This window comes from Trichosurus vulpecula, chromosome 3 (genome assembly GCF_011100635.1).
Source record: "Trichosurus vulpecula isolate mTriVul1 chromosome 3, mTriVul1.pri, whole genome shotgun sequence".
In the NCBI taxonomy this organism is placed as follows: domain Eukaryota; kingdom Metazoa; phylum Chordata; class Mammalia; order Diprotodontia; family Phalangeridae; genus Trichosurus; species Trichosurus vulpecula.
In genome coordinates this window covers 376,655,394-376,682,222 of record NC_050575.1, presented here as the reverse complement: position 1 = coordinate 376,682,222, position 26,829 = coordinate 376,655,394, and the positions used below count along the sequence as shown (strand labels likewise).

General features: G+C 44.0%; 1 protein-coding gene across 1 annotated transcript in view; it reads right to left on the bottom strand.

The window, feature by feature from the left end:
• BEAN1 (brain expressed associated with NEDD4 1) overlaps positions 1-26,547 on the bottom strand; it is a 103,258-nt gene extending 76,711 nt beyond the window's left edge. Inside the window, exons 1-3 of the mRNA XM_036750051.1 lie at positions 26,518-26,547; positions 24,076-24,703; positions 6,879-7,013 (exon numbers count right to left, since the gene is read on the bottom strand). Coding sequence (XP_036605946.1) covers positions 6,879-7,013; positions 24,076-24,703; positions 26,518-26,547 — 793 coding nt within the window. The remainder of the gene's footprint in view (positions 1-6,878; positions 7,014-24,075; positions 24,704-26,517) is intronic.
• Positions 26,548-26,829: the final 282 nt, after the last annotated feature.

Sequence of the window (26,829 nt, the reverse complement as noted above, 5' to 3'; positions counted from 1 at the left end):
TGGCCATGATCAATGGTGCCAGAGCCAGTCAGGCAGACTTTGATGGAATGAATGCTGACAACCTTGTCCTTCTGGCCTGGGTAGGCCCAGGAAATCTTAATGTTAATTTCAAGGTGGAGGAGGACTGCCCAACTCTCTTCTTCCTCCCCTCAATTTTCTTCCTCCAAAGCAGTTGAACTGTTTATCATGGTGGGGACAACAGTTAAGGCAGGTCTACAGAGCTGTGCAAATATCTAGCCAAGCTGGTAAAGACTTGTCCAAGAGATTCTGGCAATTCTGGTCATCCTCTCTCCTGTCTTAGGTTGACTTCCTTCAAGAAAAGGGCCCCTGAAGCATTTCTGGAAGATTTCCTCCTTCCTTTCATCTCTTTGTCTGGCAAATGGTGAGGATAATACCTGCCCTACAAGTCTCCAGATACAAAAAGGCCAAAAGGAGCTTTGTTTTTTTAAGAAAAAGTTTGCTTTCCTCTCATTTCCAAACCGTACTGGGGGAAAAAAGGTGGAAATGTTTAAAAAATTTAAAAATGCAATCAGTAAATTAAAAAAAAAAAAAAGAAACAAAAACCTTTTTAGGAGTTGAAAGGGACCTCAAAGGCTATCTAAGAAGTAGCTGGGTGGTATAGTGGATGGAGCCCTGGACTGGAGTCAGGTAGATCTGGCTTCCTATCTCAGACACTCAGCCATGTGACCCTCCAGAGCCCACTTAGCCTTTTGGAGACTCAGTTTTCTCTTCTGTAGAATGGGGCCAAAAATAGCAGTTCAGAGGGTTGTTGTAAAGGCCAGATGAACACATGCACATGCATGTGGTCAAGTGCATGCATGTATGCCCCTCCCACACACAACGTTTCATCTTAGTACACTTAAAACTGTACTAAGTGCTGTTTACAAAAACTCATTCATACATACAAACACACATACACACATATGTGGATATACATACTTAACGTTATTGTTCATCCTCTGTTCTTAAAGAGGACCAATGACATCGTGAGGCTGATGTCTTGACTTCCACGTGAATTGGATCTGAATGAGGCAGAGCTGTGCATAGTATAGATGTATATATACATGTGCTTGCTGTTGTTCAGGCATTTTCAGAAGTGTCTGACTCTCTGTGACCCCATTTGGGGTTTTCTTGACAAAGATACTGGAGTGCTTTGCCATTTCCTTCTCCAACTCATTTTACAGATGAGGAAACTGAGGTAAACAGGGTGAAATGACTTGCCCAAAGTCACACAGCTGGTCTGAGGCAGGATTCGACCCCAGGAAGATGAGTCTTCCTGACTCTAGATTTAGCACTCTATCCACTGTGCTACCACATATACATACCAACCACACATACATGCATACACAATGCGTATATACATACTACATGTATATATGTGTATGTAAATGTGAATTACTATTAATAAATAAATTTCAAAAGCTACTTTAGAGCAGGTCTTTAAGAAAATTTTTTTCCTCATTGTTAAAATAATTTTTTACATTTTAAAAAAAGTTTTGAGTTCCAAATTCTGTTCCTCTCTCCTTCCTTCCTCGCCCCCCTTCCTGATACAGCAAGCAATCCAATACAGGTTATATGTAGGAAATCATGCAAAACATTTCCATATTTGTCATTTTGCACAAGAAGACTCGAATAAAAGAAAAAATGATAAAGAAAGTGAAAAAAAAAGGATGCTTCAGTCTGTATTCAGACAATATCAGTTCTTTCTCTGGAGGTGGATAGTATGACTCATCATGAGTCCTTTAAGATTGTCTTGCATCATTGTATTGCCGAGAATAGCTAAGTCATTCACAATTCTTCATTGTACAATACTGCTGTTACTGTGTACAATGTTCTCCTGGTTCTTCTCACTACACTTTGTATCAGTTCATGTAAGTCTTTCCAGGTTTTTCTGAAATCATCCTGCTTGCCACTTCTTACAGCATAATAACATTCCTTTACAATTGTATACCACAGCTTGTTCAGCCATTCCCATTGATGGGCATCTCTTTGATTTCCAATTCTTAGCCACCACAAAAAGAGCTGCTATAAATATTTTTGTACAAATAGGTCTTTTCCTTTTGAGCAGGAGTTCTTAATGGGGAAATTTCATGGAGTCCATCTACTTGAATGGGAAAAAAATAACATCTTGATTTTCACTAAACTTGGCTTTCCTTTATTTTACTGTTGTTCAGTCATTTCAGTCATGTCTGACTCTTCGTGACCCCATTTGGGATTTTCTTGGCAAATATACTGGAGTGGTTTGCCATTTTCTTCTCCACCTCATTTTACAGATGAGGAAGCTGAGGTAAACAGGATGAAGTGACTTGTCCAGGGTCACACAGCTAGTAAGTGTCTGAGGCTGGATTTGAACTCAAGAAGACTCATCTTCCTGACTCCAGGACTGGCACTCTATCCACTGCACCCCCTAAATGCTCATAATTTATAATCCTATGAATTTTATTTTATGCATTTAAAAACACAATTCTGATGAGGGGTCATAGGTTTTCCTGAGCCGCCAATGGCCCCAGGACATCCACAATGTTAAAAACTCTTGTTTAGAGGCAGAGATCACCAAAATAAATGCATATATTTCTTTCCCCCCACCCATGCACCTTCCTCTCCTCCTTGTGCCAAAGCTTCAAAATTTATGGAAATGTTCCACCTTTGCCTGATTCAAAAAATGACCATGAGAATGAAATGAGATAAGTGTGATAATGAAAAACACACCAAGCTCAGTCAGAAGAATTGGATTCGTGTCCTGGCTCACTTAACCCTTTGGGCCTCAGTTACCTTAACCGCAAAATGAGGAGGTTAGATTAGTCTCTGAGCTCTGACATTCTGTTTTCTAAGATCACATCGAAGGTGTTGTTATTGTTTGGCCTTCATTTCGAAGAGGACCAATGGCATCGAAAGGTTAATGTCTTGACTTGTATGTGAATTGGATTTAAGTGAGGCAGAGTTTCACATCAGCTTCACTAGCAAGACAAAAGTCAAGATGTCCAGAGAGGGCCTGGGATGTAGGGGATTATCTTGATGTCTTTGATGTCCGACCAAGCTCTAAGCACTCTATAGTGCCTCCTTCAGCCTCCTCTATGGCTCTATGGCCTTTGGAATAAATTGTTCTCATCCACCCATTCTACTAGGGGAGTCTTCACATGCTTGGGGTAGACACCCCCCTAGCTCACTGACAGGTTTGAGGCCTGTTAGTTACCCTCAATCTGGTTTATTCCATCTGCTAAGATGGTTTACTGGGGTGTGGTCTCTGCACATGCTACAACTTCTGGGAACCACAGGTGAGGGTTAGGTGAAGTCAGACTCCAAAGATGGATGAGCAGCCCTGAAAAGGGCTTGGTAAGCCCTCCCATCACAAGTGCACCCCAAGGTAACACTATATTCTAAGAGACTATCAATCAATGTTTGTTAACTACCTACTATTTGCCACTTTCAACTCGAACACTACATTTATTTCAAGGCTCCTTCCAATTCTTAAGAATCTATACTGTATTTTCTATTTACCAGTTTAAGTGTTAAGACCCTTTCCAGCTTTGGTATCTTCTGATTCTATCAAAGTGCTTCAAAGTTTGTTGCTGTTGTTGAGTTATTTCGGTCATGTCTGACTCTCCATGACCCCATTTGGGGTTTTCTTGGCAAAGATACTGGAGCGGTTGGCCATTTTCTCCTCCAGCTCAATTTGCAGATGAGGAAACTGAAGCAAACAGGGTTAAGTGACTTGCCCAGGATCACACAGCTAGTAAATAAATGTCTGAGGCCAGATTTAAATTCAGGAAGATGAGTCTTCCTGACCCCAAGCCCAGGGCTCCATCCAATGTGCCACCGAACTACCTGCTTCAAAGTATTAAACAATATACATATATAAATGAAAGAACTTGTGATTTCCACAGTGTGAAGACTCCTAGCATGGGAATTCCCTCCACCAGTCAAGATTACAACCTCTCTATGTGACTTATCAGATCATAGGATCATGGATTTAGAGTGGGAATGGACCATTAAAGTCCATCTTGCTCAAATCCCTCCACTTACAGATGAGAAAATTGAGGCCCAGAGAGGATTTTGAGGTTCAGGGTCACATAGCTAGTAAGTTTTAAAGCTAGGATTTGAATCCAAATCCCCTGACTCCAAGCCCAATACTTTTCTTACCACACCATCACCTTAAATCTTAGGGAATTATCTGAGGTACACAGAGGTTAAATGACTTGCTCAGGCTCACGCAGCTAATAAATGTCTGAGGCAGGATTTGTACCCAGGTCTTCCTCGTACTCTCCCCACTGCACCACACTGCCTTTCTACGAATGTAAGTTGTCATTATAGTTGTTATCTAAAAGGACCTATGGATCGAGTCCAGATCCCAAATGATGTAAACAGTTCCTGGTGTTTCCTAGGATATTTGGAAGATAAGGGCAAGCAGGTGCCGTAGTGGAAAAAGTTCTGGGCTTAGAGTCAGGAAGACATGAATTTGACACTTATTAATTGGGTGACCCTGGGCAAACTACCTAACCTCCCCCAGCCTCAGTTTCCTCATCTGTAAAATAGGAATTGTGTTGTTGTGAGGATTAAATGAGATAACATATAAAGCACTTTGCAAAACGTCAAAAGCTGTATCGTTGTTGTTATTAGGGCTCGGGACATTGTTTTTGTTAGTTGTCTAGAGTTGAGAAAGTGATGGGGAGAATGGTAAAAATGCAGATCAAATTTAAAATTAAGGATGCCTCTACCGTCCGTCTCTGTAAAGGAAATAGACTGTCCTGTGACAATCACAGGGGGAGGGGGGAGGAGGTGTCTTTGTCTTAGTCACTGCCTGCAAGATTCTTGCCAGGGACCTCTTTAATGGGCTGATCCTTCACCTGGAAGATGGTCATTAATCTGAGAGCCACCGTGGCTTCAGAAAGAGTCGAGGAACAGATGATACAGTATTTGCTGCCCGACAACTCCAGGAGAAATCCCTGTGCCCCTGGTTGAAGGTGGAGTGGTGGGGCTGATGCCCTGCCAAACCTCACCTGGATCTTCGGTCTGTCTCTACCTAAGGCTGCCCTGAATGGGGCATGAAGCCATAGGGATGACCCCTTTGTTCTACTTATCCATATTGTACAATTTGGAGCTTCAGCATTGATTATTTTGATCCACTCAGAACCCAGTGAAGTAGGTAGCAAAGATATTAAGGTCTCTACTTTATAGACTAATCAATTAACCGAGCTGGTCAACAAACTTACTTAGGAAGCACTTATTAAGGGGTACAGAGAAAGGCAAAAACATGGTCTCTGCCTTCAAGGAGTGAACATTCTAATGGGGAGGCAACATGTAAAAATGATGTATGTTTGATATTTATATATATGTGCATTTACATGTGTCATATATGTATTTATACATACATACATATAGAAAGTAGGTGAAAGTAATTTGAGAAAAGAATGATAACAATATCTAGCATTTATATAATGCTTTAAGGTTTGCAAAATACTTTACAAATATAAGCTCACAATTTTATCCTCACAATAACTGTGAGAGGGAGGTGTCATTATTATCCCTGTTTTATAGACGAAGAACCCAAGAGACGGAGCGGTTCAATGACCTGCCCAGGATCACAGAGTTAGTGTCTAAGGCCAGATCGGAACTTAGGTCTATCCTCACTACAGAACCAGCACTCTATTGGGCCACCAAGTTGTCTCTACTAGGCACTACGACCTTGGGGAGGGCACCCAAAATAGCCTCCTACAGAGGTGCGATTCAAGCTGAGCTGGGAAAAGTAAAAGGCTGAGGTGGGGGAAGCAGAGTGTTCTAGGTATGGGAGGACTTTGTAAGTGGAAAGGCAAGGAGAAGGGAGACAGAAACCATAATACTAAAAATTACAACTACAATAACAATAACACTGGTAGTAGTATTAAAAAACTAGTAGTAGCTAGCATTTATAAAGCGCCTATTATGCGCCAGCACCGTGCTAAGTGCTTTCCAAATCTTATCTCATTTTCTGCATTCAAAGGATCGCAAGTAGGCCATTGTAGATGGATTCTAGACTGTGTGAAGCGTAATGAAGCATAAGGAAGGTAGAGAGGCACCAGGGGATGAAGACTTTAAATAGAAGACTTTATATTTTATCCCAGAGGTAACAGGGGCTATTGAAGTTCATTGATCAGGGAGCTGATGTGGTCAGAAATGTGCTTTAGAAAAATTGCTTTGGTGGATGACCGGTACGTGGTTTGGGTGGGAGAGACTTGAGGTAGGAAGACCAGTGAGAAGGCCATTGCAGTAATCCGGGTGACCCAGGATAAAGACTTGAACTGAGGTTGTCTCTGTATGAGTATCAAGAAGGGGACATATAAGAGATATTATGAAGGTATGAATGGTGAGACTTTGGGGTTGAGTTCAAGAAAGGAGCTGAGGAGAGACAATGAGGCTGGGAGACTGATGATGTCCCTGACAGTAATAGGGGAGACTGGAAGGAGGGAAGGTCTGGGAAGAAGGATAATGAATCCTGTTTTGGACATGTTGAATTTGTGATGTCTATGGGATATCCAATTCAAGAGGTCCAAAGGGCTGTTAGAGATGATGAACTGGAGACTCAGAAGTTAAAATGACTTGTCCATGGTCCTACCATTTAAGTGAGTAGCAGAGCTGGGGCCTTTTGGTTCCATGTCTGGTGTTCTTTCCACTATACTGCAAAAGTTTCCCACCCTTTTTTTCTCCTCCCTGCCCTCCCTGGGCACCTGTTATTTGATTAATTTAATTCTCTGGCAAAACCCATGATGTCTTTAATAAAAACACCATCCCTCTTCCCAAAGCATCCAACCCAGGGCTTGGCTGGAGAGTAAGGCGGCCACACCAGACAGCCCAGAGATCACGAGGTGGTATCCTTGGGGGATGAGGTGAGGAAGAGGACTTACTGGAGCAGGTGATTTTGATGGACATGTAGTCTCGACTACAGTCCTTCTTGTAGTGACAGCGTAGCCAGTTCAGCAGGCACAGCCCGTTGTCACACTGCAGCTCCTCCTTCTTACACGGAAGGATGCTCTGCTCATCTGAAGGACACAGACAAAAACAGTGGCTTTTAATCCCTCTACTTAGCTGGAAGGAACCTTAAAAACATAGAATATCAGAATGGTCATAGAACGTCAGAGTTGGCTGGCTGGGATATGAAGGATGATCTAGTGCCAAATCCTGGCTTTATAGATGAAGAAACAGGCTCAGAGTGATTAAATTACTCACCCAGGGTGACACAGCTATTTAGTCACATATCAGGCTTAGAACCTGGGGATGTTCCAGCTTCCAATCTGGCTCGTTGCTTTGCATGATGCTAGCTCCTTCTGAACCCTGTATCCCTCGTCTGGTATAGCCCAGGACCATGACTCTCCCAGACTGATTTCCAAGAGATTTGTGACATCACTTTATCTCTCCTCTTCTTGCCTTTGGACTAGCTAGCCTCCATTCCTAGAATGCTCTGTTCCCTCACCTTGGCCTTTTAGTTTTCCTGGCTTCCTTTAAGACTCAACTCAATCCCACCTTGAAAGGAAATCCTTCCTGGTCCTCCCCAAGCTGGTAGTATCTTTCCCTTCACCTTGGAAAGGTGACTTTGGTCTGGACATAGGAATAAGCCAACTATGGATTTTTGCTGAGCAAGGACTGGGCTCCAACGATATGTACCCAAGGGCCAAATTTATCTGGGTGTCCAAGAGAATATGACCTGGTTACTACTAGAAGTAAAATCTAGTCAAATCATGACTGATCCCATGAGGATAAGCACCCTCTACCCCCACTCACACACACAGACACACACACACACACAGAGACACACACAATATGCTCTTTAAGCCATAACTAACTTTCATTTGGACAACTAACATGAAATACATTTTAGGATTTTTTTTTTGACAGGATCTATGGTTTCATTAATGTAGGGAACTCCTCATCTGCATCTGCCAATGCAAACTGTCACATGCTCTGAAATTATGGTGTTAGAGAATTGTCTAGGGCACTAAAAAAAGGTCAAGTGACTGGTCTAGGATCACATGACTGGTATATGTCACAGATGGGACTTGAGGCCAGGGTGTCCTGGCTCAATGGCCAGTTCTCTGTCCACTCTCCATGCTGCTTCTCATGGATCTTAGGATAATAAGCATTTTTTGGGCATTTATCATGTGCTAGGAACCACATGGAGACATATGAAATAATCCTTTGCTTTGAGAAATTTACAGTATAGTTGGGAAGCTAGATATGTACAAATAATTAGGATGCAAATTACAGGATGGTGAGTCCATGAGAGAGGTACCAACAGTATCAAGATGTCCCCAGGGATCAGTCACCAAGCTGATCACTAGACAAAAGCCTTCAGATCCAAAGATTTTGAAACATGAGGACTGTTTAACTTGAAAAGGCTACAAACCAAGACAAAAGTGGAGGGAGAGTTGGTACATGAATTTTTGTTCTCAGAAACACTATCAAGGTCTCTCTGAAGAACTTTGGAATGCGTTGTGTGACATGTGAGATGCTGGCAAAGGCCCATCCAGCATGGTGTATCCTCATCAAAGAAGGCGCTGTGCTCTATGAGCAAAGCAGAATTGTAGTAGCTCAAAAGAAAGGTGAGATCAGCAAATTTTGAGACATCTCCGCTCCAAATGGACTATTTGAGCCCTGCCTGTGGAAGAACCTTCTGAGCTCATATTGGTCTGATGAGCCACAGTCAATACACTGTGCCTTGACTTCAACATAGTGATATCATTTTGGTCCTCTGAGAACAGAAGGACAACAACCAGCCTTCCAAAGAACTCTGGGAAGTTCAGCCAGGAGATGACAGGGAATATGATCCCTGCTTCTGAATATCTGGGAAGTGGGAGTGGGGTGGATTATGTACTTTCTCTGCTTGATTCCAAAGGACAGAACTAGGTTAGCCAATCATTCAATAAGCATTTATTAAATGCCTACTATGTGCCAAGTGATGTGCAATGGGTACAAGTTACAGAAGGGTCAGCTGGCTCAATTTAAGGAAGACCTGTCTAACAAACAATGGAATGGGGGGCTTGGTAGTGAGTTCCCATTAGTGGAGGTATTCAAGCAGAGGCTGGATCATCGCTTCTAGGAGATATTGTGGATGGCATTCTTTCTTCAAGTAAAATTTGGACTAAATGATCTTTGATTTTCTTTTTAGCCCTGAGATTTTGTGATTCTATTATTTCCCGGAGAATAAAAAAAAAAACCCAACAACCTCTCCTGGTTCGAAGAGGTAGGGCAGTGGTGGGGCCTCAAGGCCACAAGGGCCTCAAGTGTTCCTGCTGTCTGTCTGGATTCAGTTAAAGGGCCTCACTTGAGGACCTAGAGGGCCACATGTGGCCCTGAGGCCCCAGGTTCCCCACCCCTGAGGCAACTCATAAAAACAGGGAACAGAATTTCAAAAAATTTCAACAATCTGTCCACTTTCTGTAATCCTATCATTAAAAGATCTTCCTGGTATGTCTTGGAGCAGTATGTGAATGTGTGAGATAGAATGCAATTTGGTGATTATTTATTTGGGAGTGTGGTCACTTGTACACCACCACCAAGTAAACTGCAGCTGATGAAAATGTTGATTTAATCTGTGCACTAAGGACTTAATTAACAATCAGTCATGCTCACTGGAGGTAAAAGCTGTCTTGCCAAGGGAAAACAGACCTCCCTGCTTCAGGGCACACAAATCTCTTTCAGCTGCTGGGGGTGGTGAGTCAGAGTGCAAACAATGCCAGCCTCTGGGACTGACCCAGTAGTTCGTTGGTTCACTCATTCATTCATTTGTTCATTCATTCATTCATTCATTCATTCTTGTAGTGGGGGGGTTAGAAAAAAAGAGATGCTTGAGTCCTTGAAACACCTCAACTGCCCCTGAGGTCACCACCTATTACAATACAGGATACTCTTGACGAAGATCCTAAGTCATCGAGATAAGATTAAATCACAATATCTTTTGTTCCCAAAGTTCCAGAATATCAGAGCTCAAAGGGACCCTTAGACTTAGAAGGTCATAGAGGATGTTAGGAACCATACTGGGAGGACCTTAGGACTCGTAAATAATCAGGGGCCGGGATTTTAGTTTTTCCTCACAGTCTGGTGTACTTTTCACTAAACCAGAAAGCTGCTGGTGGAAATACTGCTCTGAGCTTGCTCCAGTCCCATGTATCTGTCACTGACTCCATTCACTGAGCCGTGAGGGAACGAGTCCATGGTCTCTGAGCTCCGATTTCTTCATTTTGTGGCTGAAGTACAGGAGGAGAGTGCTTCCATCCCGCTCTCTGACTCATCTCTAATTGGATTTCCTAACAAGGGGAATTCAGCGTGCAGTACTTTGAGCTATTAAGTGGTTCTGTTATATACACGAAAAGTCTGCTTCATTTCCCTCTCATTTCCTTGTTCATCAGCCTTCCACTCAAGGGGACTCTTAGAAATGCAGACCTAAAAAGGTACCATGCTAATTAAACCATCAAAGACCCCCCTCCCTTCTTAACTGAAGTGAATTGGGGGGGGGGGAAGGGGAAGAATTGACTCAGGGGAATTTTATGGCTGAGCAGGGCCCAGCTTTCTCACATTGTACCTAGGAGACATCCATGATCATCCTAGAGGAGGAAGATTTATCCTGATCAGGATACACACACTTGATGCTTTCATTACAGGCAGACAAAAGTGTTGTTGTTTGGCTGTGTCCAGCTCTACATATCCTCTAGACTTTTGTTCATGGGGTTTTGTTGGCAAAGACACTGGAGTGGTTCGCCATTTCCTTCTCCAGCTCATATGACAGATGAGGAAACTGAGGCAAATAGGGATTAAATGACTTGCCCACATACAGCTAGTCAGTGTCTATGGCAAGATTTGAACTCAGATATTCCCGACTCCAGGCCCAGTAGCTGGTCATTTACATTCAGTAGATTTTTAAATGAGCTGGCTAGTTCCCTTCCCTGGAAATATCCTTTCCACTAAGGTGTCACTGTGTTTGCTTCGCTTAAATCCAATTCACTCTCATGTCAGGGCATCGCCCGCATGATGTCTCTGGTCGTCTTTGAAAATGAAGGACAAACAACCACAGTCACCGTGTCTAAAATTCCATCACTAGGAATGTATTTATTGGAAGATAGAAGCAGAAGTCAGACCGACGGGTAGACGTTAGAGGGAGGAAGATTTCTTCAAAATGAGAGGGGTCCAACCATGAAATGGTCGGCCTTGATAGGGTATGAGATTTGTTATTGAAAATTTGTAAAGAGAGGTGGGGGATTCAATGGAGGGACTACAGAGGGGATAAATGCATCAGGTAGGTAACAGGTTAACGCCTTTTGATGTCCCTTTCAACCTTGAGACTCTGAGATTCCCAGGACTCCTTTTGAAAATACACATATATCTGGGAGGGGCAACAAATTAAGCCATTAGAACCTTGGCGTTAACGAACTTACCATAAATACTAGAGCTGGGAGGGACCTTATATGAGATGACGTGTGTGTGTGTGTGTGTGTGTGTGTGTGTGTGTGAAGTGTTTTGTAGACCTTGTTTTGTTCGATCATTGCTGACTGCTTATGACCCCCGTGGACCATATTGTCAGTGTGGTTTTCTTGGCAAAGATTTTACAGTGGTTTGCCATTTGCTTCTCCAGGGGATTAAGGCAAATAGGGGTTAAGTGAATTGCCCAGGGTCATATAACTAGAAAAACGTCTGCAAGAATTTGAATCCTATATCCCGCATATATGCTTACCTGCCTGATCCAGTGTGCCAGTCCTCATACGTGTTAGGTCATGGTTTTTATCTCACCTGTACCTGGGCAGCTAGGTGGTGCAGTGAATAGAGCACTGGCCCTGGAGTCAGGTGGACCTGAGTCCAAATCCAGACTCTGGCACTTAGTAGCTGTGTGACACTGTGCAAATCACTTAACCATGTCTGTCTCAGTTTCCTCATTTGTAAAATAGGAGTCATAAGAGTGCCTGCTTCCCAGGGTCACTGGAGGATCGGATGAGATACACTATGTAAAGTGCTTTGCAAATCTCAAATCACTAGATACATGCTAGCTATTATCATCATTCCCTCCCTTGCACTTGGGGTATCCCTAGCTGCTTCACAACTCCTAAGAAATCCAAGTCTAGCCTTCACTCTGGAAAATGAAGCTCCTTGGCAAGAAGAGAATTTGTAATAGGGGAACATGTGGCCACATTAAACAAATTGCGCTCAGTGAGGGTAAATGGATTACCATAGAGAAGCCCCAGAGAAGGCACTATAATTCGGTCTCACTTCACATGTGGGCGATAAACTTTTCTTTATCATCTCAAAGGGAGGATGAAGACTCATTAGTTTTAAGGAAAAAAAAAACCAAGAAAGGAAAAGATCTGTAAAATGCAACTGGGCCCTTTGGGGAAAGGACTGTTATCTCAGTCACCGCCTCCTTCCATGAAACCTTCCTTTCTACTTACTGAGCACCTAACCGTTGATGTACAAACAAAGACTGGGAATTTCTAGGGCTCACACTCCGCATAATGGGCCTTGTACTAATAGAGGGAGGGTGGTATGCTGGCAAGAACGATGGATTTAGAGAGCACCTGGGTTCATTTCTTGGCCCTGCCCTTCATTACCTGTGTGACCAAGTGCCTAGGCCCAGTATTCATAACCATAAAGTAAGAGAGCTGGACCAGGCACTTTTTCATCTCTAGGTCCCTGTGGCTGAGAATGGGATGAAGGTTTAAAGACCCACAGATGGATACTGGCAAACTGATAGATAGGACCTGCCCTAGGCCAGAACAAAAATAATTAAGTTCCATTGTGCCCTACAGCAATGAAGCACTTTCTATATATTACCTCACTTGATATTCACAGCAATGATAATAGCGTTTACAGAGTTCTTTAAGATTTGCAAAGTGCTTTACAATTTCCATTGTACAGATGAGGAAACTGAGGTCCAAAGGGAGAACGTGGCTTGCCTAAGATGACACAGAATAAGTAGCAGAGTCTTGCGAGTGATACCGTAAAAAAGCACTGAAGAAATTTTTTTAAAAAAATCCTTTTTTGAGTTAAAAACCAGTGAGTGAAAAAATAATTGAGTAAATAAAAGTCTCACTCTTTTTAACTTAATGAAAGATTTCTTGAATTAATGTCATTGTTTTCTCCGACACCATCTGCCGACTCAATAAAGTTGTTTTTAAAATTAGCTTAATCGTCTATGAAGTTGCTGTGTTTGCACTCAATACAAAACTTTTTAAAAATGATCTTAGTTGTTTTAAAAATCTTGACTCCCTGTAATTGGGTGACAGGGTGCTCAAAGCATGCCCTTCCTTGGTGCCTTTCACATGTGCCATGGGTGATGCAAAGATGGATATAACATTGTCCCTGGCCTCTGAGAAATTGGGGTCTTGGGTGTGAAGGAGGAGGGTGAATATCCATTTGATGTCAGGAAAAGAACAGTCAATGGCAAAGAACCTTGGGCCATACATGGTAGACAATGTTGGCGCTAGGTTGTTTAAGCTAAATCACATGTCCTTCCTTCTTTTAAAACAGGGCCAATTATAAAAACTGCAATTACATGTCCTAGCAGTTACAATCAATTGTGAATTTGGATGACTCTTATAATGACTGCATGACTCTTGGTATTTACTCATCTGTATATTGAAGTGGCACGGACAGCTTTCAGTTTGTCTTTGTATTCCCAGCACTTTATCCCTTGTTCTAGTTAGAGCCAAGGTGGAATGAATCATTGTTGAATTAAATGGAATGGTGTAATGGAAAGAGCCCTGGCTTGGGGGTCTGGGATGGAGTCCTGAGAGGAGTGGGTTCAAGTCTCAGCTCTAGTACGAATTAGCTGTGTTACCCTGGGCATGTCACTTCTCCTCCATGAACCTTAATAAAATGCAATAAGAGGAGGTTGGATGAGATGCTCTTTGATGTCCCTGCCAGTTTTCAGAGTCTAGGATTCCAACTCTTGTGTGTTAATTTGTTTATGCATGGGTTAATAAAAAGAAGATAACATAATGCAAATCAATGCAATGGACTAGGACACATATGAATGGATTTCTTTTCCTTTTTGGTGATCTGTGCATCTGTACAAATAGACATTCTTGTTATTCAGTCATCGCTCAGCTTTGTCTGGCTCTCTGTGACCCCATTTGGGGTTTTCTTGGCAAATATACAGGAGTGGTTTTGCAATTTTCTTCTCCAGCTCATTTTATAGATGAGGAAACTGAGGCAAACAGGGTTAAGTGACTTGCCCAGGGCCACACAGCTAGGGAGTGTCTGAGGCCAGATTTGAACTCAGGAAGATGAGCCTTCCTGACTCCAAGCCTGGTACTCTAAGTACTATGGTGCCACCTAGCTCTCCCTAGGCACTGGAAGCAACCCATATCACTGAGTTTCATGCTCTTTCTCTCATGATGGGAGCCCTAGTAATTTCCACAGATTTCATTTCTACATCTTAGTGCCCAGTAAGTGGAAAGGAAGGCTTCATGGAGGAGGTGGTACCTGAGCCACTTAAGCCACACCTTAAAGGAAGGGAAACATCCTGAAAGGTAGAGAGGAGAAGGCATCATATGCAGTTGACACCGGTGGTTCTTGAAATGTGGTTCAGAGATTTCTGGGGGTCCCTGAGGCCCTTTTAGGGAATCCATAAAGTCAAAACTATTTTCATAATAATACTAAGATGTTTTAGTCTCTAAAATGTTCATGTGATAGGTATGACCCATATCAACCAAAGCTCTTTAGGTGGTTCTCAACAATTTTTAAGAGTGTAAAGGAGCCCTGAGACCAGAAAGTTTGAGAATTGCTGAACTCTACCAATCCTTAAGAAGAGGAACATAAACTTGGACCAGAGAGAGACCTTAAAAGTCATCTTATCTGATCCTTCTCATTTTAAAGAAGAAGAAACTGAGGCCCCAGAAGGGTGGGTGAGTTACCTAAGGTCCCAAGGTGAAGTGGCAGAGCCAAGATTCAAACCGAGGTCCTCTGACTTGACATTCAATGCTCTTCCACTCTACCCTGCTGTCTCCCAGAATAGGGTGGGATGAGAAAGAATGAGGAGTCCGGTCTGCTTGGAACATAGAATGTGGGAAGGGGAATGATGGGAAATAAGACTGGAAAGGTAGGTTGGAACAAGACTGTCAAGGTTCTTCAGTGCCATGCAGAGAATATTTGTCCCTTCTTTGTACCTCATCAAGGGCACTGAACATTGGCAGGGGAAGTGCCTTAGGTGACTGCCTCTGGGGGCATCAGATTAAATATTTCCATGTGGCAGATGACAATTCAAGTTTCCCCCATTATCCTTAATGACTTTTGTTTCCAAACACTGTGTCAAACAGTAGACATAAAACCCTTAATTAGTTCTCAATTAATTAACTCCTTTGAGAAAAAGAGGAATGAGGATTATATAAGATCAAGTGATATGCCACACTCAGCAGGACTGGGGAGGGAAAAGACATACATGGCACCAGTGCATCCCCCCAAAAACATCAGGGTTAGGAAGGACCTCTGTGGGTTTCTAGTCTGACCCCTATTGAGCAGGAATCCTTCTTACAATATCCGTTGCAAGTCTTCACTTGAAGATCTCCATTGCTGATTGGTCAATAAACATTCATTAAGCACCTGCTATGCGTCAGGCACTGGGCTAATAAGCTCTGGGGATGAAAATAAGACAAAAGACAGATCCTGCTCTCAGGGAGCTCACAGTCTAATGGGGAAGAATCCCAGAAGAACTAGGTACAAATAAGATCTATACATTGGAAATAATCAACAGAAGGAAGGCACTAGTTTTAAGGGGGATTGGGAAAAACTTCCTGTAGATGGTGGGATTTTAGCCGAGGCTTAAAGAAAGCCAAGAGAGTCAGGATTTGGGGATGAGAGGAAGACCATTTTAGGCATGAGGGACCATCAGTGAAAATGGCCAGAGACAGGAGACCAAGCATCCGGTCTGAGGAACAGCCAGGAGGCCAGTATCACTGGATCAAAGAGTACATGGAGGTGTGGAAGGTGTCAGAGAAGCAGCTAAAGGGTGCAGTGGATAGAGTACTAGGCTTGGAGTCAGGAGGATGTGAGTTCAAATCTGGTCTCAGACATTTACTAGCTGTGTGACCCTGGGAAAGTCACTTAACCTTGTTTGCCTCAGTTTCCTCATCTGTAAAATGAGCTAGAGGAGGAAATGGCAAACCACTCCAGTATCTCTGCCAAGAAAATCCCACATGGGGTCACAAAGAGTCAGACATGATTGAACAACAAAGCCAGTCCATTCCATTACAGGACAGGCGTAATTACTGGGAAGTTTTTCTATCCACCAAATCTAAATCTGCTTTTCTACAACTTCCATCCTTTGCTCTTAGTTCTTGTCACTAGGGCCAGGCAGAATGAGTCTAATACCTCTTCCATTTGACTGACCTTTGAATACTTGTACATTAGCTATCATGTCTCTGCTAACTCTCTTCTCCAGGTTTAACTTGTTCCTTGTTCCTTGAATAAATCCGCATCTTGTCCAGTCTCCAGTCCTCTCCCCAGTTTGATCACTTCACCCTCCTTAGAACCCTCTCTGGTTCATCAATATCCTTCCTAAAATGTGTGCTTAGAATGGAACATAACACTGCAAATGTGGTCTGACTTGGGAGGGGCAGGGGGCGTGTCTCTCTCTCTCTGTCTCTGGAAACTTGGCCTCTCTTCATGCAGTCCTGAATCTGTGACAGAAACCTGGAGTTAGCCTTCTGGCATGTCCTGATTGAATCTAACCACAGCTATCAAGAATATTCAATATTAGGATTATTATTGGCTTAATCAAAACTAAAGAGCTGACATTAATAGGGTGAAGGACTTGGAGTCAGGAAGACCTCAGTTCAAATTCAGACTCAGGCACTTACTAATTGGGTGACCCAGGCAAGTCACATAAAGTCTTCCTGCCTCAGTTTGCTCATCTGTAACATAGGTTTAATAATAGCATCTATCTTACAGGGTTGTGAGGATAAAATGATATAATTTTTGTGAAATGTTCTGTAAACCTTAAAGTGATAGATAAATGCAATTACTACTACTACTACTTCTACTACCACTACCACTACTACCACTACTACTACGACTACTATGACTACTACTTCTACTATTACCGCCATCACTACTACTATTACTACTACCACCACCACTACTACTACGACTACTACTACTACTACTACCACTACTACTACTACTACTACTACTGGATTTTCAAAATGCATAGTTCCTATTACCTTGTTTGAGCTTTTCAATAACCTAGTAAGGTAGGAATTATTATTTGCATTTTATAGATGAGGAAACTAAGGTGAAGAGATATTAAGTGATTTGACTGAAGTCACAGAGCTAACAAGTGGAAGAGACAGGATTTGAACCCAGGTCTTATGATTCCAAATACAATGCTCTTTTCACTCCATCACAGTGCCTAGAATTACAGAATCACTTGGAAATGTTTAGCCTGGAGAAGAGCAGCTTTGTTCGTGGTGATGAGCTCTATGTTCTTATATTTAAATGTCAAAAGGCTATGACCATCACACAGGAGAGCGCTTGGATTTGTTCTCTTTCTAAGAGAATCTAAGCTCCTTGAAGGCAGGGACTGCTTTCATGTTTGTCTTTGCATTTCCAGTGCCTACCCCCATGCCTGGCACATATTAAGCACTTAATAAATGCCGGCTGATTTGAATTGCTTGGCTCCAAGGGGTAGAGTGTGGAGCTTTGGGTCGAAGTTGCTCAGAAGCAGAATTGTCTTGAAGTCTAGAAGTGTAAAGGCCAAAGACAGCCCAGTCCTTAGAACATGCTTAGATTGGCCCCTCCTAGTCAGTAGGCTTTCTTGCCTTGTTTCATTCCTACACGTAGAACTTTGGGGAGCCAGTTTCTGGCCATGAGTAATTGAAGGGTTGGTAGAATGTGATGGCAAAGAGTCTTCTAATTGGCAGGAGCCTAACGAAATAATGACTCAGGAGGGTTGAGCTGGAACAGAGTTCAAATACAAAGGGGGCTACTGATCTTTTCGTTTTCTTTCCTTCCCAGTATAGTGACGTTGAGGTGCCAGGTAAGGCGAGGAGTGGCTGCCTATCTCCCACTTGGCTGCTCTATGCCTACAGGCATTGTTTCTTTTGCGCTTCCCTCTGCCCCAATCTTAGGTAAATGAATATCCTGAGATAGAATTGTCCTGGCAGGAACCACGTGAGGTCCCATTAGAGTCATCAGAAGCTGGGTTCACAGAAACAGTAGTAGCCAGTGATAGAGAAAGTGCTTAAAGAGTTCCTAGAGGATTGTGGTGGCCTGGATTATCATGACCCTTAGTGGCAGAGAGAAGCATTGGCTAGGGACTCTCATCCTCAGGGCCTAGCAGTAAACTCTACCTAAGGAGAACTTCTTGAGGATAAAACAAAGGGAGAAAGGAACTTCTGAGGTCAGGAGGGACCCTTTTGCCAGATGTATGTTCTCTATGTGCACCCCATGGCCACTGTACCTTATTGTGAGCCCACTTTCAATGGGGTAATATTTGTAAAGCTCTTTGCGCAGTGCTTGATACATATAATAAATACTTGTTCTGTTCTCCTCCTCCCTGTCTCCTTAAGGACCTTGTATGTGCAAAGGTTGAGTACAGCACTGTTTGGGAAGATTGTTTTGTAACAACTGTTTTTTGCTATTCCTTCTTGGTAAACCCCTTTTATAAAGGCTAATAGAGTTCAACTGGCTGATTGGTAATGGGGAACATACTGGTGAGGGCTCAAGAACAACTCTACCAGAAATCTCAATCCCTCAGGGTTAATCCTAGAACCCTTCATAGTCAGCATCCTCTGGGGTCCCTGCCTGATCATGTAAGTGACAGTTGGGGAAGTGTCCCAGAAGGGAAGACACATAAGGAAATTGACAATTAAGGCTGTCTAAAAATGGAAGGAGCTACCTTGGGAGGTAATGAGTTCCTCATCATTGGAGGTTTTCAAATAGAGGATGGCTAATATATTGTAGAGGTGATTTCTGTTCAGGTACTTGTGGACTGGATTTTCTCTGGCATCCCTTTCAACTCTGAGATTGAGTGAACAATCCTTGTAAGTGTTCACTTTTGTGTGAAAAAAAGTTGAATTGGTTTTGTCTTATTGCAAAAAAAAATGCTTATTTTTTAGTCAGTCCTTATAAAAATTAATATAGCCTGCATACATATAGATTTTTTTAATCATGCAGGCTACTATTATAAAAGTTAGATGCTCCCTGGAGTACACTGGTAAATTTTTAACAAGTAGATCTCTGAAAAAAATAAGTGTGCCTACTCAAATTTTTAAGTTTATTCCGCGTTGACATTTTCTACATCGCTTTCTTAAGTTTAAATAATCAACAAAACAATAAATCAAGCCCTGATTTTTAGTTTTTGCTGATTTGGAGATATTTGCCAATTTCCCAGGTTCAAATACTTGCATTGAAAATTTAACAACTGACTCTCCCCAGCGCACAAGCTGGCACCAGCATACCCCTGGATGCTACTAAAGTACATAATCCTTCATCTCTAATATTCTCTGCTTTAAGGTTTCCCCCTGCCCCACACACCTCTAACCTTCCCTGATTACATATGAAGCCCCATTGAATTCGATTTGCTAAAAGAAAGTGTTGTCGTTCCAGTCTCTGAACACAATTTGGGGTGGGAAGGATACTAGCAAACTAGGAAACCTGGGTTCGAGTTCCAACTTAGTTTACAGTGTGCAAATCACAAGTCACCACCCCTTTTCAGACTGCAGTCCCTCCCCCTACTTTTTCAAAAGATAGGTTTAAATTAAATGCCCTTTAAGGTCTCTCTGGAGTTAACAATCTCTGATTTCCATAGATGCTCACGATTTCATTTAGCTCCTCACAATCATCATTTTTTTTTTTTTGCTCCAAGAATCAGAGGCAAATTCCAAAGGAGTGAATGGAATTTGGCTCTCTCCAATTTCTGAGCTTGCCCTCCCTGCAGTCAGTTCACTCATAAGGCTTTCCTGCTGATTGCCAGAACCACTGGAATTTCCCAACAGTCTTCAACATCATCTTTCCTTCCTGGGGCTCCAGCTAAGCAAAAGCTTCCAGCCAAGTGCTGAGAGGCTATCACTGCCCAAGATGGAAATGTAGCATGGTTCAGTGGAAAGAACTCTAGGTTTAGAGCCAGAAGTTCTCAGTTCAAATCCTTTGTTGTTTGTTTACTCCAAGGAGTCACTTTTTACCTCTGGACCTCAGTTTCCTCAAATGGTCAAGATGATCCCCAAAGTCCCTTCCAGCCCAAGATCCTATGATCCTATGTGTTAAGGGCATGGAAATAATACAAACACATCTGAAATGGAAAACCAATCCCAAAGGAACCATGAAGGATATGTGGAGAGGGGTACTCCTTCTAGCACATAGTTTTTTCCACCTTCCTTTCAGCAGAAATTAGTTTCCTTCTGCTTGCAATGACTCCCTGGCTCACTAGATCATTCCCAGAAGAATATTCACATTCATACAGCTGTATGTATTTTACAGTAAGGCAAGCCTTTATAGTGGGGAAAAAAAAGATTACTTATAGACATCAGAATAATTGCTTTTTCCAATATAAATAGAGATTTCAGAGACTCAGGAAAGTATGAAGAAAAAACCTGAGTATGTATGCGGGGTAAGGATTCAGAGTTTCTTAGGATTTCATCTTAAAAGGAATCTTAGGAATCATCTTGCCCAGGGGTGGGGAACATGCAGCCTTGAGGCCACATGTGGCCCTGTAGGTCCTCAAGTTCAGTCCTTGACTTGCCCAAGGCAACACAGGTAATAAGAAGCATTTCCTGCCCTAATAAGTAGTCAAAGGATGTGAGCCAACAGTTTTCCTCAAAAGTACTACAAACTATTAACAACCATATGAAAGACTGCTTCACCTTACTAATAAGAGGAATACAAAGCAAGACAATGCAGAGATTTCACCACACACCCAATAAATTGACAAAGATGACAAAAGATGGGAATTGTCCATGTGGGAGGGGCTGTGGAAAGCTAGGCATGCTAATTCGCTGCTGGTGGAACTGTAGCTTTGTCTACTAATACTCGATCTATGCTAAGACAGGGACTAAAATGTCCACATTCTTTGACCCAGAGATGCCATTGCTAGGTATCTATCCCAAGGAGATCAGTGACAGAAAGGTCCAATGTAATTCTAGCAGCACTTTCTGTTGAAGTAAAGAATTGTAAACAAAGCAGATATCTATCATTTGGGGGAATGGCTCAACAAATTGTGGTACATGAATATAAAAGAGTATTATTACTCCACCATTAGAAATGATGAATAAAAGCAATACACACAGACCTGGAAAGATTTAAATGAACTGATGAAAAGTGAAGAAAGCAGAATCAAGAAAACAGTATACACAGTGCCTGAAGCAATGTAACTTGGAAAAACAATAGCAATTAACATCAAAAATGGACACTTTGTAATTATCATGAGCAAGTCTGATCCCAAAGAGATACAAGAATGCATCTTCTTCTGTCTTTGTAGAGATGGGGAACTATGGAGGTGGAACACAGTATATACTGTCGGATTTGATTCATGTGTTGGTTAGTCTTGCTGAACTGCGTTTTATCTCTCTTTTAAGAAATTCTTTATTACAAGAGATAGTCAAGGGGGTTCAGGGATATAGTAGGAAATGAAGATGATGCAGAAAAGACAAGATACGACTTTTTTTAAAAGCAGAACCTGGGATCCAAATCCCCGCTCCCCTTTCCCCTGATTTCAAATCCAATGTTCTTTTTAGTACGCTGTACTCATTCTTAGGCATCAGGGGAGGGAAGAAACAAAGAGAGTTGGGAAAGACAGGGCTCTAGACAAAGTTCTTAATAATAGCTGATTTTTGTTTGGTTGCCAGATGTAAATAAATGACACATGTTGTTTCTAAAATCTTCCCCTCCCCTCTTTGCCTCCACAATTAGGGGCCTTTCCTGTTATTTCCATACCAGTCCAAAGTTCTGTTATCTATACATCAGTACAAATTGCTTTTGATATACAAATTTCTTTGGGGAAGGAGGTGCGGGGAGACTAGAATCTAAGGCCTACCCAGAAGAGACTAGGGGTCCTGCTGCCTTTTAAGAGTCGAGTGACAAGGCAGTCTCTGCCTCCTCTGGCTACCTATTCTCACAGGCCTGGTCTCTCACCTCCATCTTCCCTTCCCAAAATCTTCACCATTGACTGTAGGCATTAAGGACAAGGAAGCTGTGTGAAACCATGGAGAGAGTGCAGGTCTTGGAGTCAGGAAGACCTAGGTTCAAAGGTCACTCAGACACATACTAGCTATGTGACCCTGGGCAAGTTACTTAATTGCTCCATGCCTTAGTTTACTCATCTGTAAAAAGGCAAGGTTTGGTTTTGTTTATTTTTCAAAGTCTATGATCCAATGATTCCCCAAATACCGACTTGAAACACTGTTAATATGATCTGCTCTTGGAACAAAGGGTCAAGTGAGTCAGAGCAAAAGCCCAGATGAAATGCCTGGAGACCACCAAGTTAAATGCCCAGGAACCACTGACTAATCACCAGCTAAATGTTTCTTAAAGAGATTAGGAAAAAGCTGCCTAATTAGACAAAGAAAAGAGTTTTCTGGCCCCTGGGAGTTTGCCACCCACTAACCTACACCAGGAGCAAGCCCTGTTCTTGCACATAAAAGTCATCTGGAGAAAATGCAGCCAATGCTGACTTCTTTTTCCACAACGATCTTTTAAACACAAAAGAAGCACTTGTCTGTCTGGAAGGGGGTAGATAATAACAATCCACATGGATACAGCTTACAGGGAAAGTGCTTATTTCAAAACAACAGTAGAAAGGTAAAACAAACATTATTTTTACATTTTACAGATGAAGAAACTGAGGCTTGGGAGGAAGTATTCCCCATCCTGGAGACAGGTGAATGATTAGGTGAAATAATGAAGACTGTAAAGCTGGCAGGTCCCTTAGCCACCATCTAGTCCAAAACCTTTATTTTCCAGATGAGGAAACTGAAACCCAGAGTCTTTCTCCAGTTGACCCGGGGGCCACACGGGGACAGAGACAGGAGCTGTACCCAGGCCAGTGCTCAGCCCATCACTTGGACTCTATAAATTTTACAACAGGACGGGGGTGGGGGAAGAGGGAGGAGACACAGCTACTGATGTTCCCATAAACTTTTCTCTAAATGTTTTTTCTAGACAAACCCTTTTTCACCACTTGTGTGTTTGGATTTTCTCAGTAATAGAGGGTTGACAAGCTCGAGGGCCCTGAATACGATGGCGAGGGCCTGGGAAATGAAACCTTGTTCCCCTATTGAGGAAAGCTCCCCTGTGTAAGCGGCCTCTGTAGCTCTGACACCTGGGGTGAATTTTTATCTATACCCTCTCCCCCCCCCCCCACCAACAACAAGGACTCACTCTCTGATCTGGATTAGTTTTGCCCCCTTTGTGCCTCTGAGGTGGTGCTTTGAGGGTGGTACAGTAATGGAGAAAGGTTCCACAAGTTCTCTCCCTATATCTTGGCTCATTCCTCCACTTCTTAGAATCTTTCCAACTGGGACCCCTGACTCCATTCAGGAGCTTAATGAGAAGATTGGGAAAGAGAACAGGAGGGGAAGAAGGAGTGGAAGAGCAAGTTGTAGAATAGAAACTTTCACCAGACCTAAGAATGTGGGGGAGGGGGTGCGTGGGTTGAGCGCCCCCTCCTCCAATATCAGTGGGTTGGATTAGAAGAGATCTTTAAAGTCCTTTGCATCTCTAGAGCCTCTGATCCTAAGATTCTGCCTAACCACCTTATTTCACACATGAGGAAACTGAGTCGGGAAGGGATGATTCGCCCAAGGACTTGCTCACTCCTCTGCCCTGTGGCAGGGGCCACAACTTCCTGCCATAAATGGGGAGGGTGTCAGTGTGTCCATCTGCCAGTCCTTTCGGCAGCTGTGACCCAGGACTCGGTGAGCGCAGGCTGATGGGCAGAGGGGGGTGGGGGAGGGTGAGGAAGGGTGGTGGTGGGGGTGTTGCGGAGACCGGGAAAGGGACTGCGGGGAAGAGAGATGGAACGTTTCCCTTCCCCCACCCTCCATCCCTCATCCTTGTCCTCTTCTCCCCCCAACCCTCGACCCCCGTCCCCCATCCTCCCGCAGTCCGCCTCGCGCTGCGTCCCCTTACCCGGGCACACGCAGCCGGCCGCGGTCCTCTCCATGCGCCCTGAGCTCCTGGGAGACACCACGGGGGGCGGAGAGGGGGCCAGGCGTCTCTCCAGCTCTGCCTTCTCTGCCGGGCTGGGCGGGGCGCACTGGGACTGGGCGGGGCGGGGCCCGGCCCCCGAGGGCTCGGGCCCAGGGAAGAGAGGCCGGGAGGGCAGCCGAGAGCCAGCGGCGAGCGGAGAGAGAGCTGGGCGGGGGGCTGCTGCTCGCCTCCGTCTAAGAGCGCCCGGGGCGCATCTTGGCCACGCGGGATGCTTGGTCCCCTGGGGCCGGTCCAAGGGTAGACCTGGGCGCGCTCCTATCCCTTGCAGTTCAGCCCATACCCCGGAGAGCGGGGGGCGCCGGGAAGCAAGGGAATCCTGAGCTGCCTCCTTCAGGGTGAGCTCCGAGCTGGGCCGCTGGCCGTGGCGAGCGACGGCCGCCGGGATCGCTGGCCGCCGCCCATCGCCCCTTCTTTCCTTCTTTCCCTGGCTGGGTGCCTCGAGAGGTGCGGTGGTGTGCGGTGCCCCCGCGCTCGCTCCGGCTCGGGCTCGGGCTCGGGCTCGGGCTCTAAGGCTCCGGTGCGCTTGGCTGCTCCGCCCTGGCGGCGCCTACTCTGGGGCCGACAGCTTCACCCCGCGGGATGTGTCACATTTGAAAGAGTTCAGGGGAGAAGGGAGAGAGAGGGAGGGACACACGCGCGCGCGCGCACACACACTGTACACATGTACACACAGTATGTGCACACACACACACACACACACACACACACACACACGGAGATTAAGGGAGACAGGCAGACACGCACCGAGAGAGTGAGACGAGGGGAGACAAGCATATACACATAAAGGGAGACACAGATAGCAGGGAAGGGGAGAAAGGAGGCAACCCTTCAACTGGGAGGCGGGGGAGGACAGACAGGTTGAGAAGAGGGGGGCTGGGAAGAGCCCGAGAGCGGGAAGGGGGCAGGGAGAGGACGGAAAGACGGGGTGGGGGCGGGGGAGGTGCCGCAGGATCTGCAGTAGCTGTGCCCAGGGAGGAGGGAAGGGCAGCTGCTTCTTGAAAACAAACTCAATTGCTCCGCAAAGAAGGATGGCGTGGGGGTAGGGTAGGGGTAGGGGCGGGGGTGGGGGTGGCTCGGGAGAAAGCTACTCGAGTGCCAAGGTTTCTTAATTAGTTGGTTGGGCTCTGGTGTCAGGGGCTTGGGTAGCCCTTTGCCGAATCAGAATATCAGAGATGAAAGCGATCTTAGAACCCGCAATGTGAAAGCCCAAAGGGAATTTCGGATAGAAATGTTAGAATCTGGTATGTGAGAACTGGAAGGGACCTTTGACAACGTCGACCGTTTTGTGTCGGGGACCCTCTTGGCAGTCTGGCAAAGACTATGGACCTCTCAGAGGAATGGTTGTCAATTCATAAAAAAAAACATACGATTGCAAAAGGAAATACCTTATATTGAAATAGTTATTAATTTTTTTAAAAAAGCAAGTTCATGGACAACTCTTCCCCTCCTCCCCCTATTAATTCTAGCTCCTTATTTTACAGGAGAGGAAACACACTTTGAGAAGTTAAGTGACCTGCTTAAGGTCACACATAGCCTATTCCCATCCCTTTACAAAATTTCAGGAGAAATATAACGTTTCTTCAAATGCCAACTGTCCCCCCGCCCCCAACAAATGTTTAGTCAGCCCCTGGGTTTACCAAATTACAGAAGAAATGAAGGCAGTGTGAAGCTTTGCTCTAAGGTCTAGGAAATGTGGTTTCAGATTAAGATTGCTGCCTTAAACCTGGGCAATTTACTTTGGTGGTGGGGAGGGAGGAGGAGATTAATGTGGTAGAGTATAGAGAGGGCAACTAGGTGGTGGTGAAGTGAATAGAGCTCCAGGCCTGGAGCCAGGAAGACCTGAATTCAAATGTGACTTCAGACATTATTACTAGCTGTGTGACCCTGGGAAAGTCACCTCACCCTGTTCACTTAGTTTCCTTATCTGTCAAATGAGCTGGAGAAGGAAATGGCAAACCACTCCAACATCTTTGCCAAGAGAACCCCAAATAGGGTCATAACGAGTCAGACATGACTGAACAACAGCGACAGAATACAGAGAACATGGGATTTTGAGTCAAGCGACTCGAACTCAGTTTGAATCCCAGCTTAGCTATTTCTTCTCTGTGACCCTGGATAAATAATTTCTCCTTTCTTAGCTGCTGTTTCTTATTTGAAAAATGAAATGATTTCTAAGGCCTCTCCAAGTTGTAAATCATAATATATATGGTCAGGTTCTCTGATCTGTCCCAATGACTTGATGAGATGCTTATGTGGCTGAGATGAAGACCCTCAGAATGTGACATACTTTGCAAAGGGACACAGATTCAGGGAGAAGGGAAGGGCTGAGAGGTGCCTCTCTGGTGGAGGCTGAATTCTTGCCTTTGTCCCTGGCTGCTCATCTACATACATCCTCGATCCTCAGAGGAATATGGGAGCTAGAATTGACTGAATTAGATGTTATTGTTCCAAGTCAACGTGGAGTACCTTACTGAGGGAGGGGGACTTCTGAGTCAAAAATGATTATTGAACAAGGAACACTGTTTAACGCTTCCTTTCCCATTTCCTAAGTGGAGACAGAAGCTTCCTCTCCCACCTTCTGCCTGAAAGTGTAGAAGATTATCATCACCATCATCATCACCACCACCACCACCACCATCATCATCATCGTCATCATCCATACAGCATTTGAAG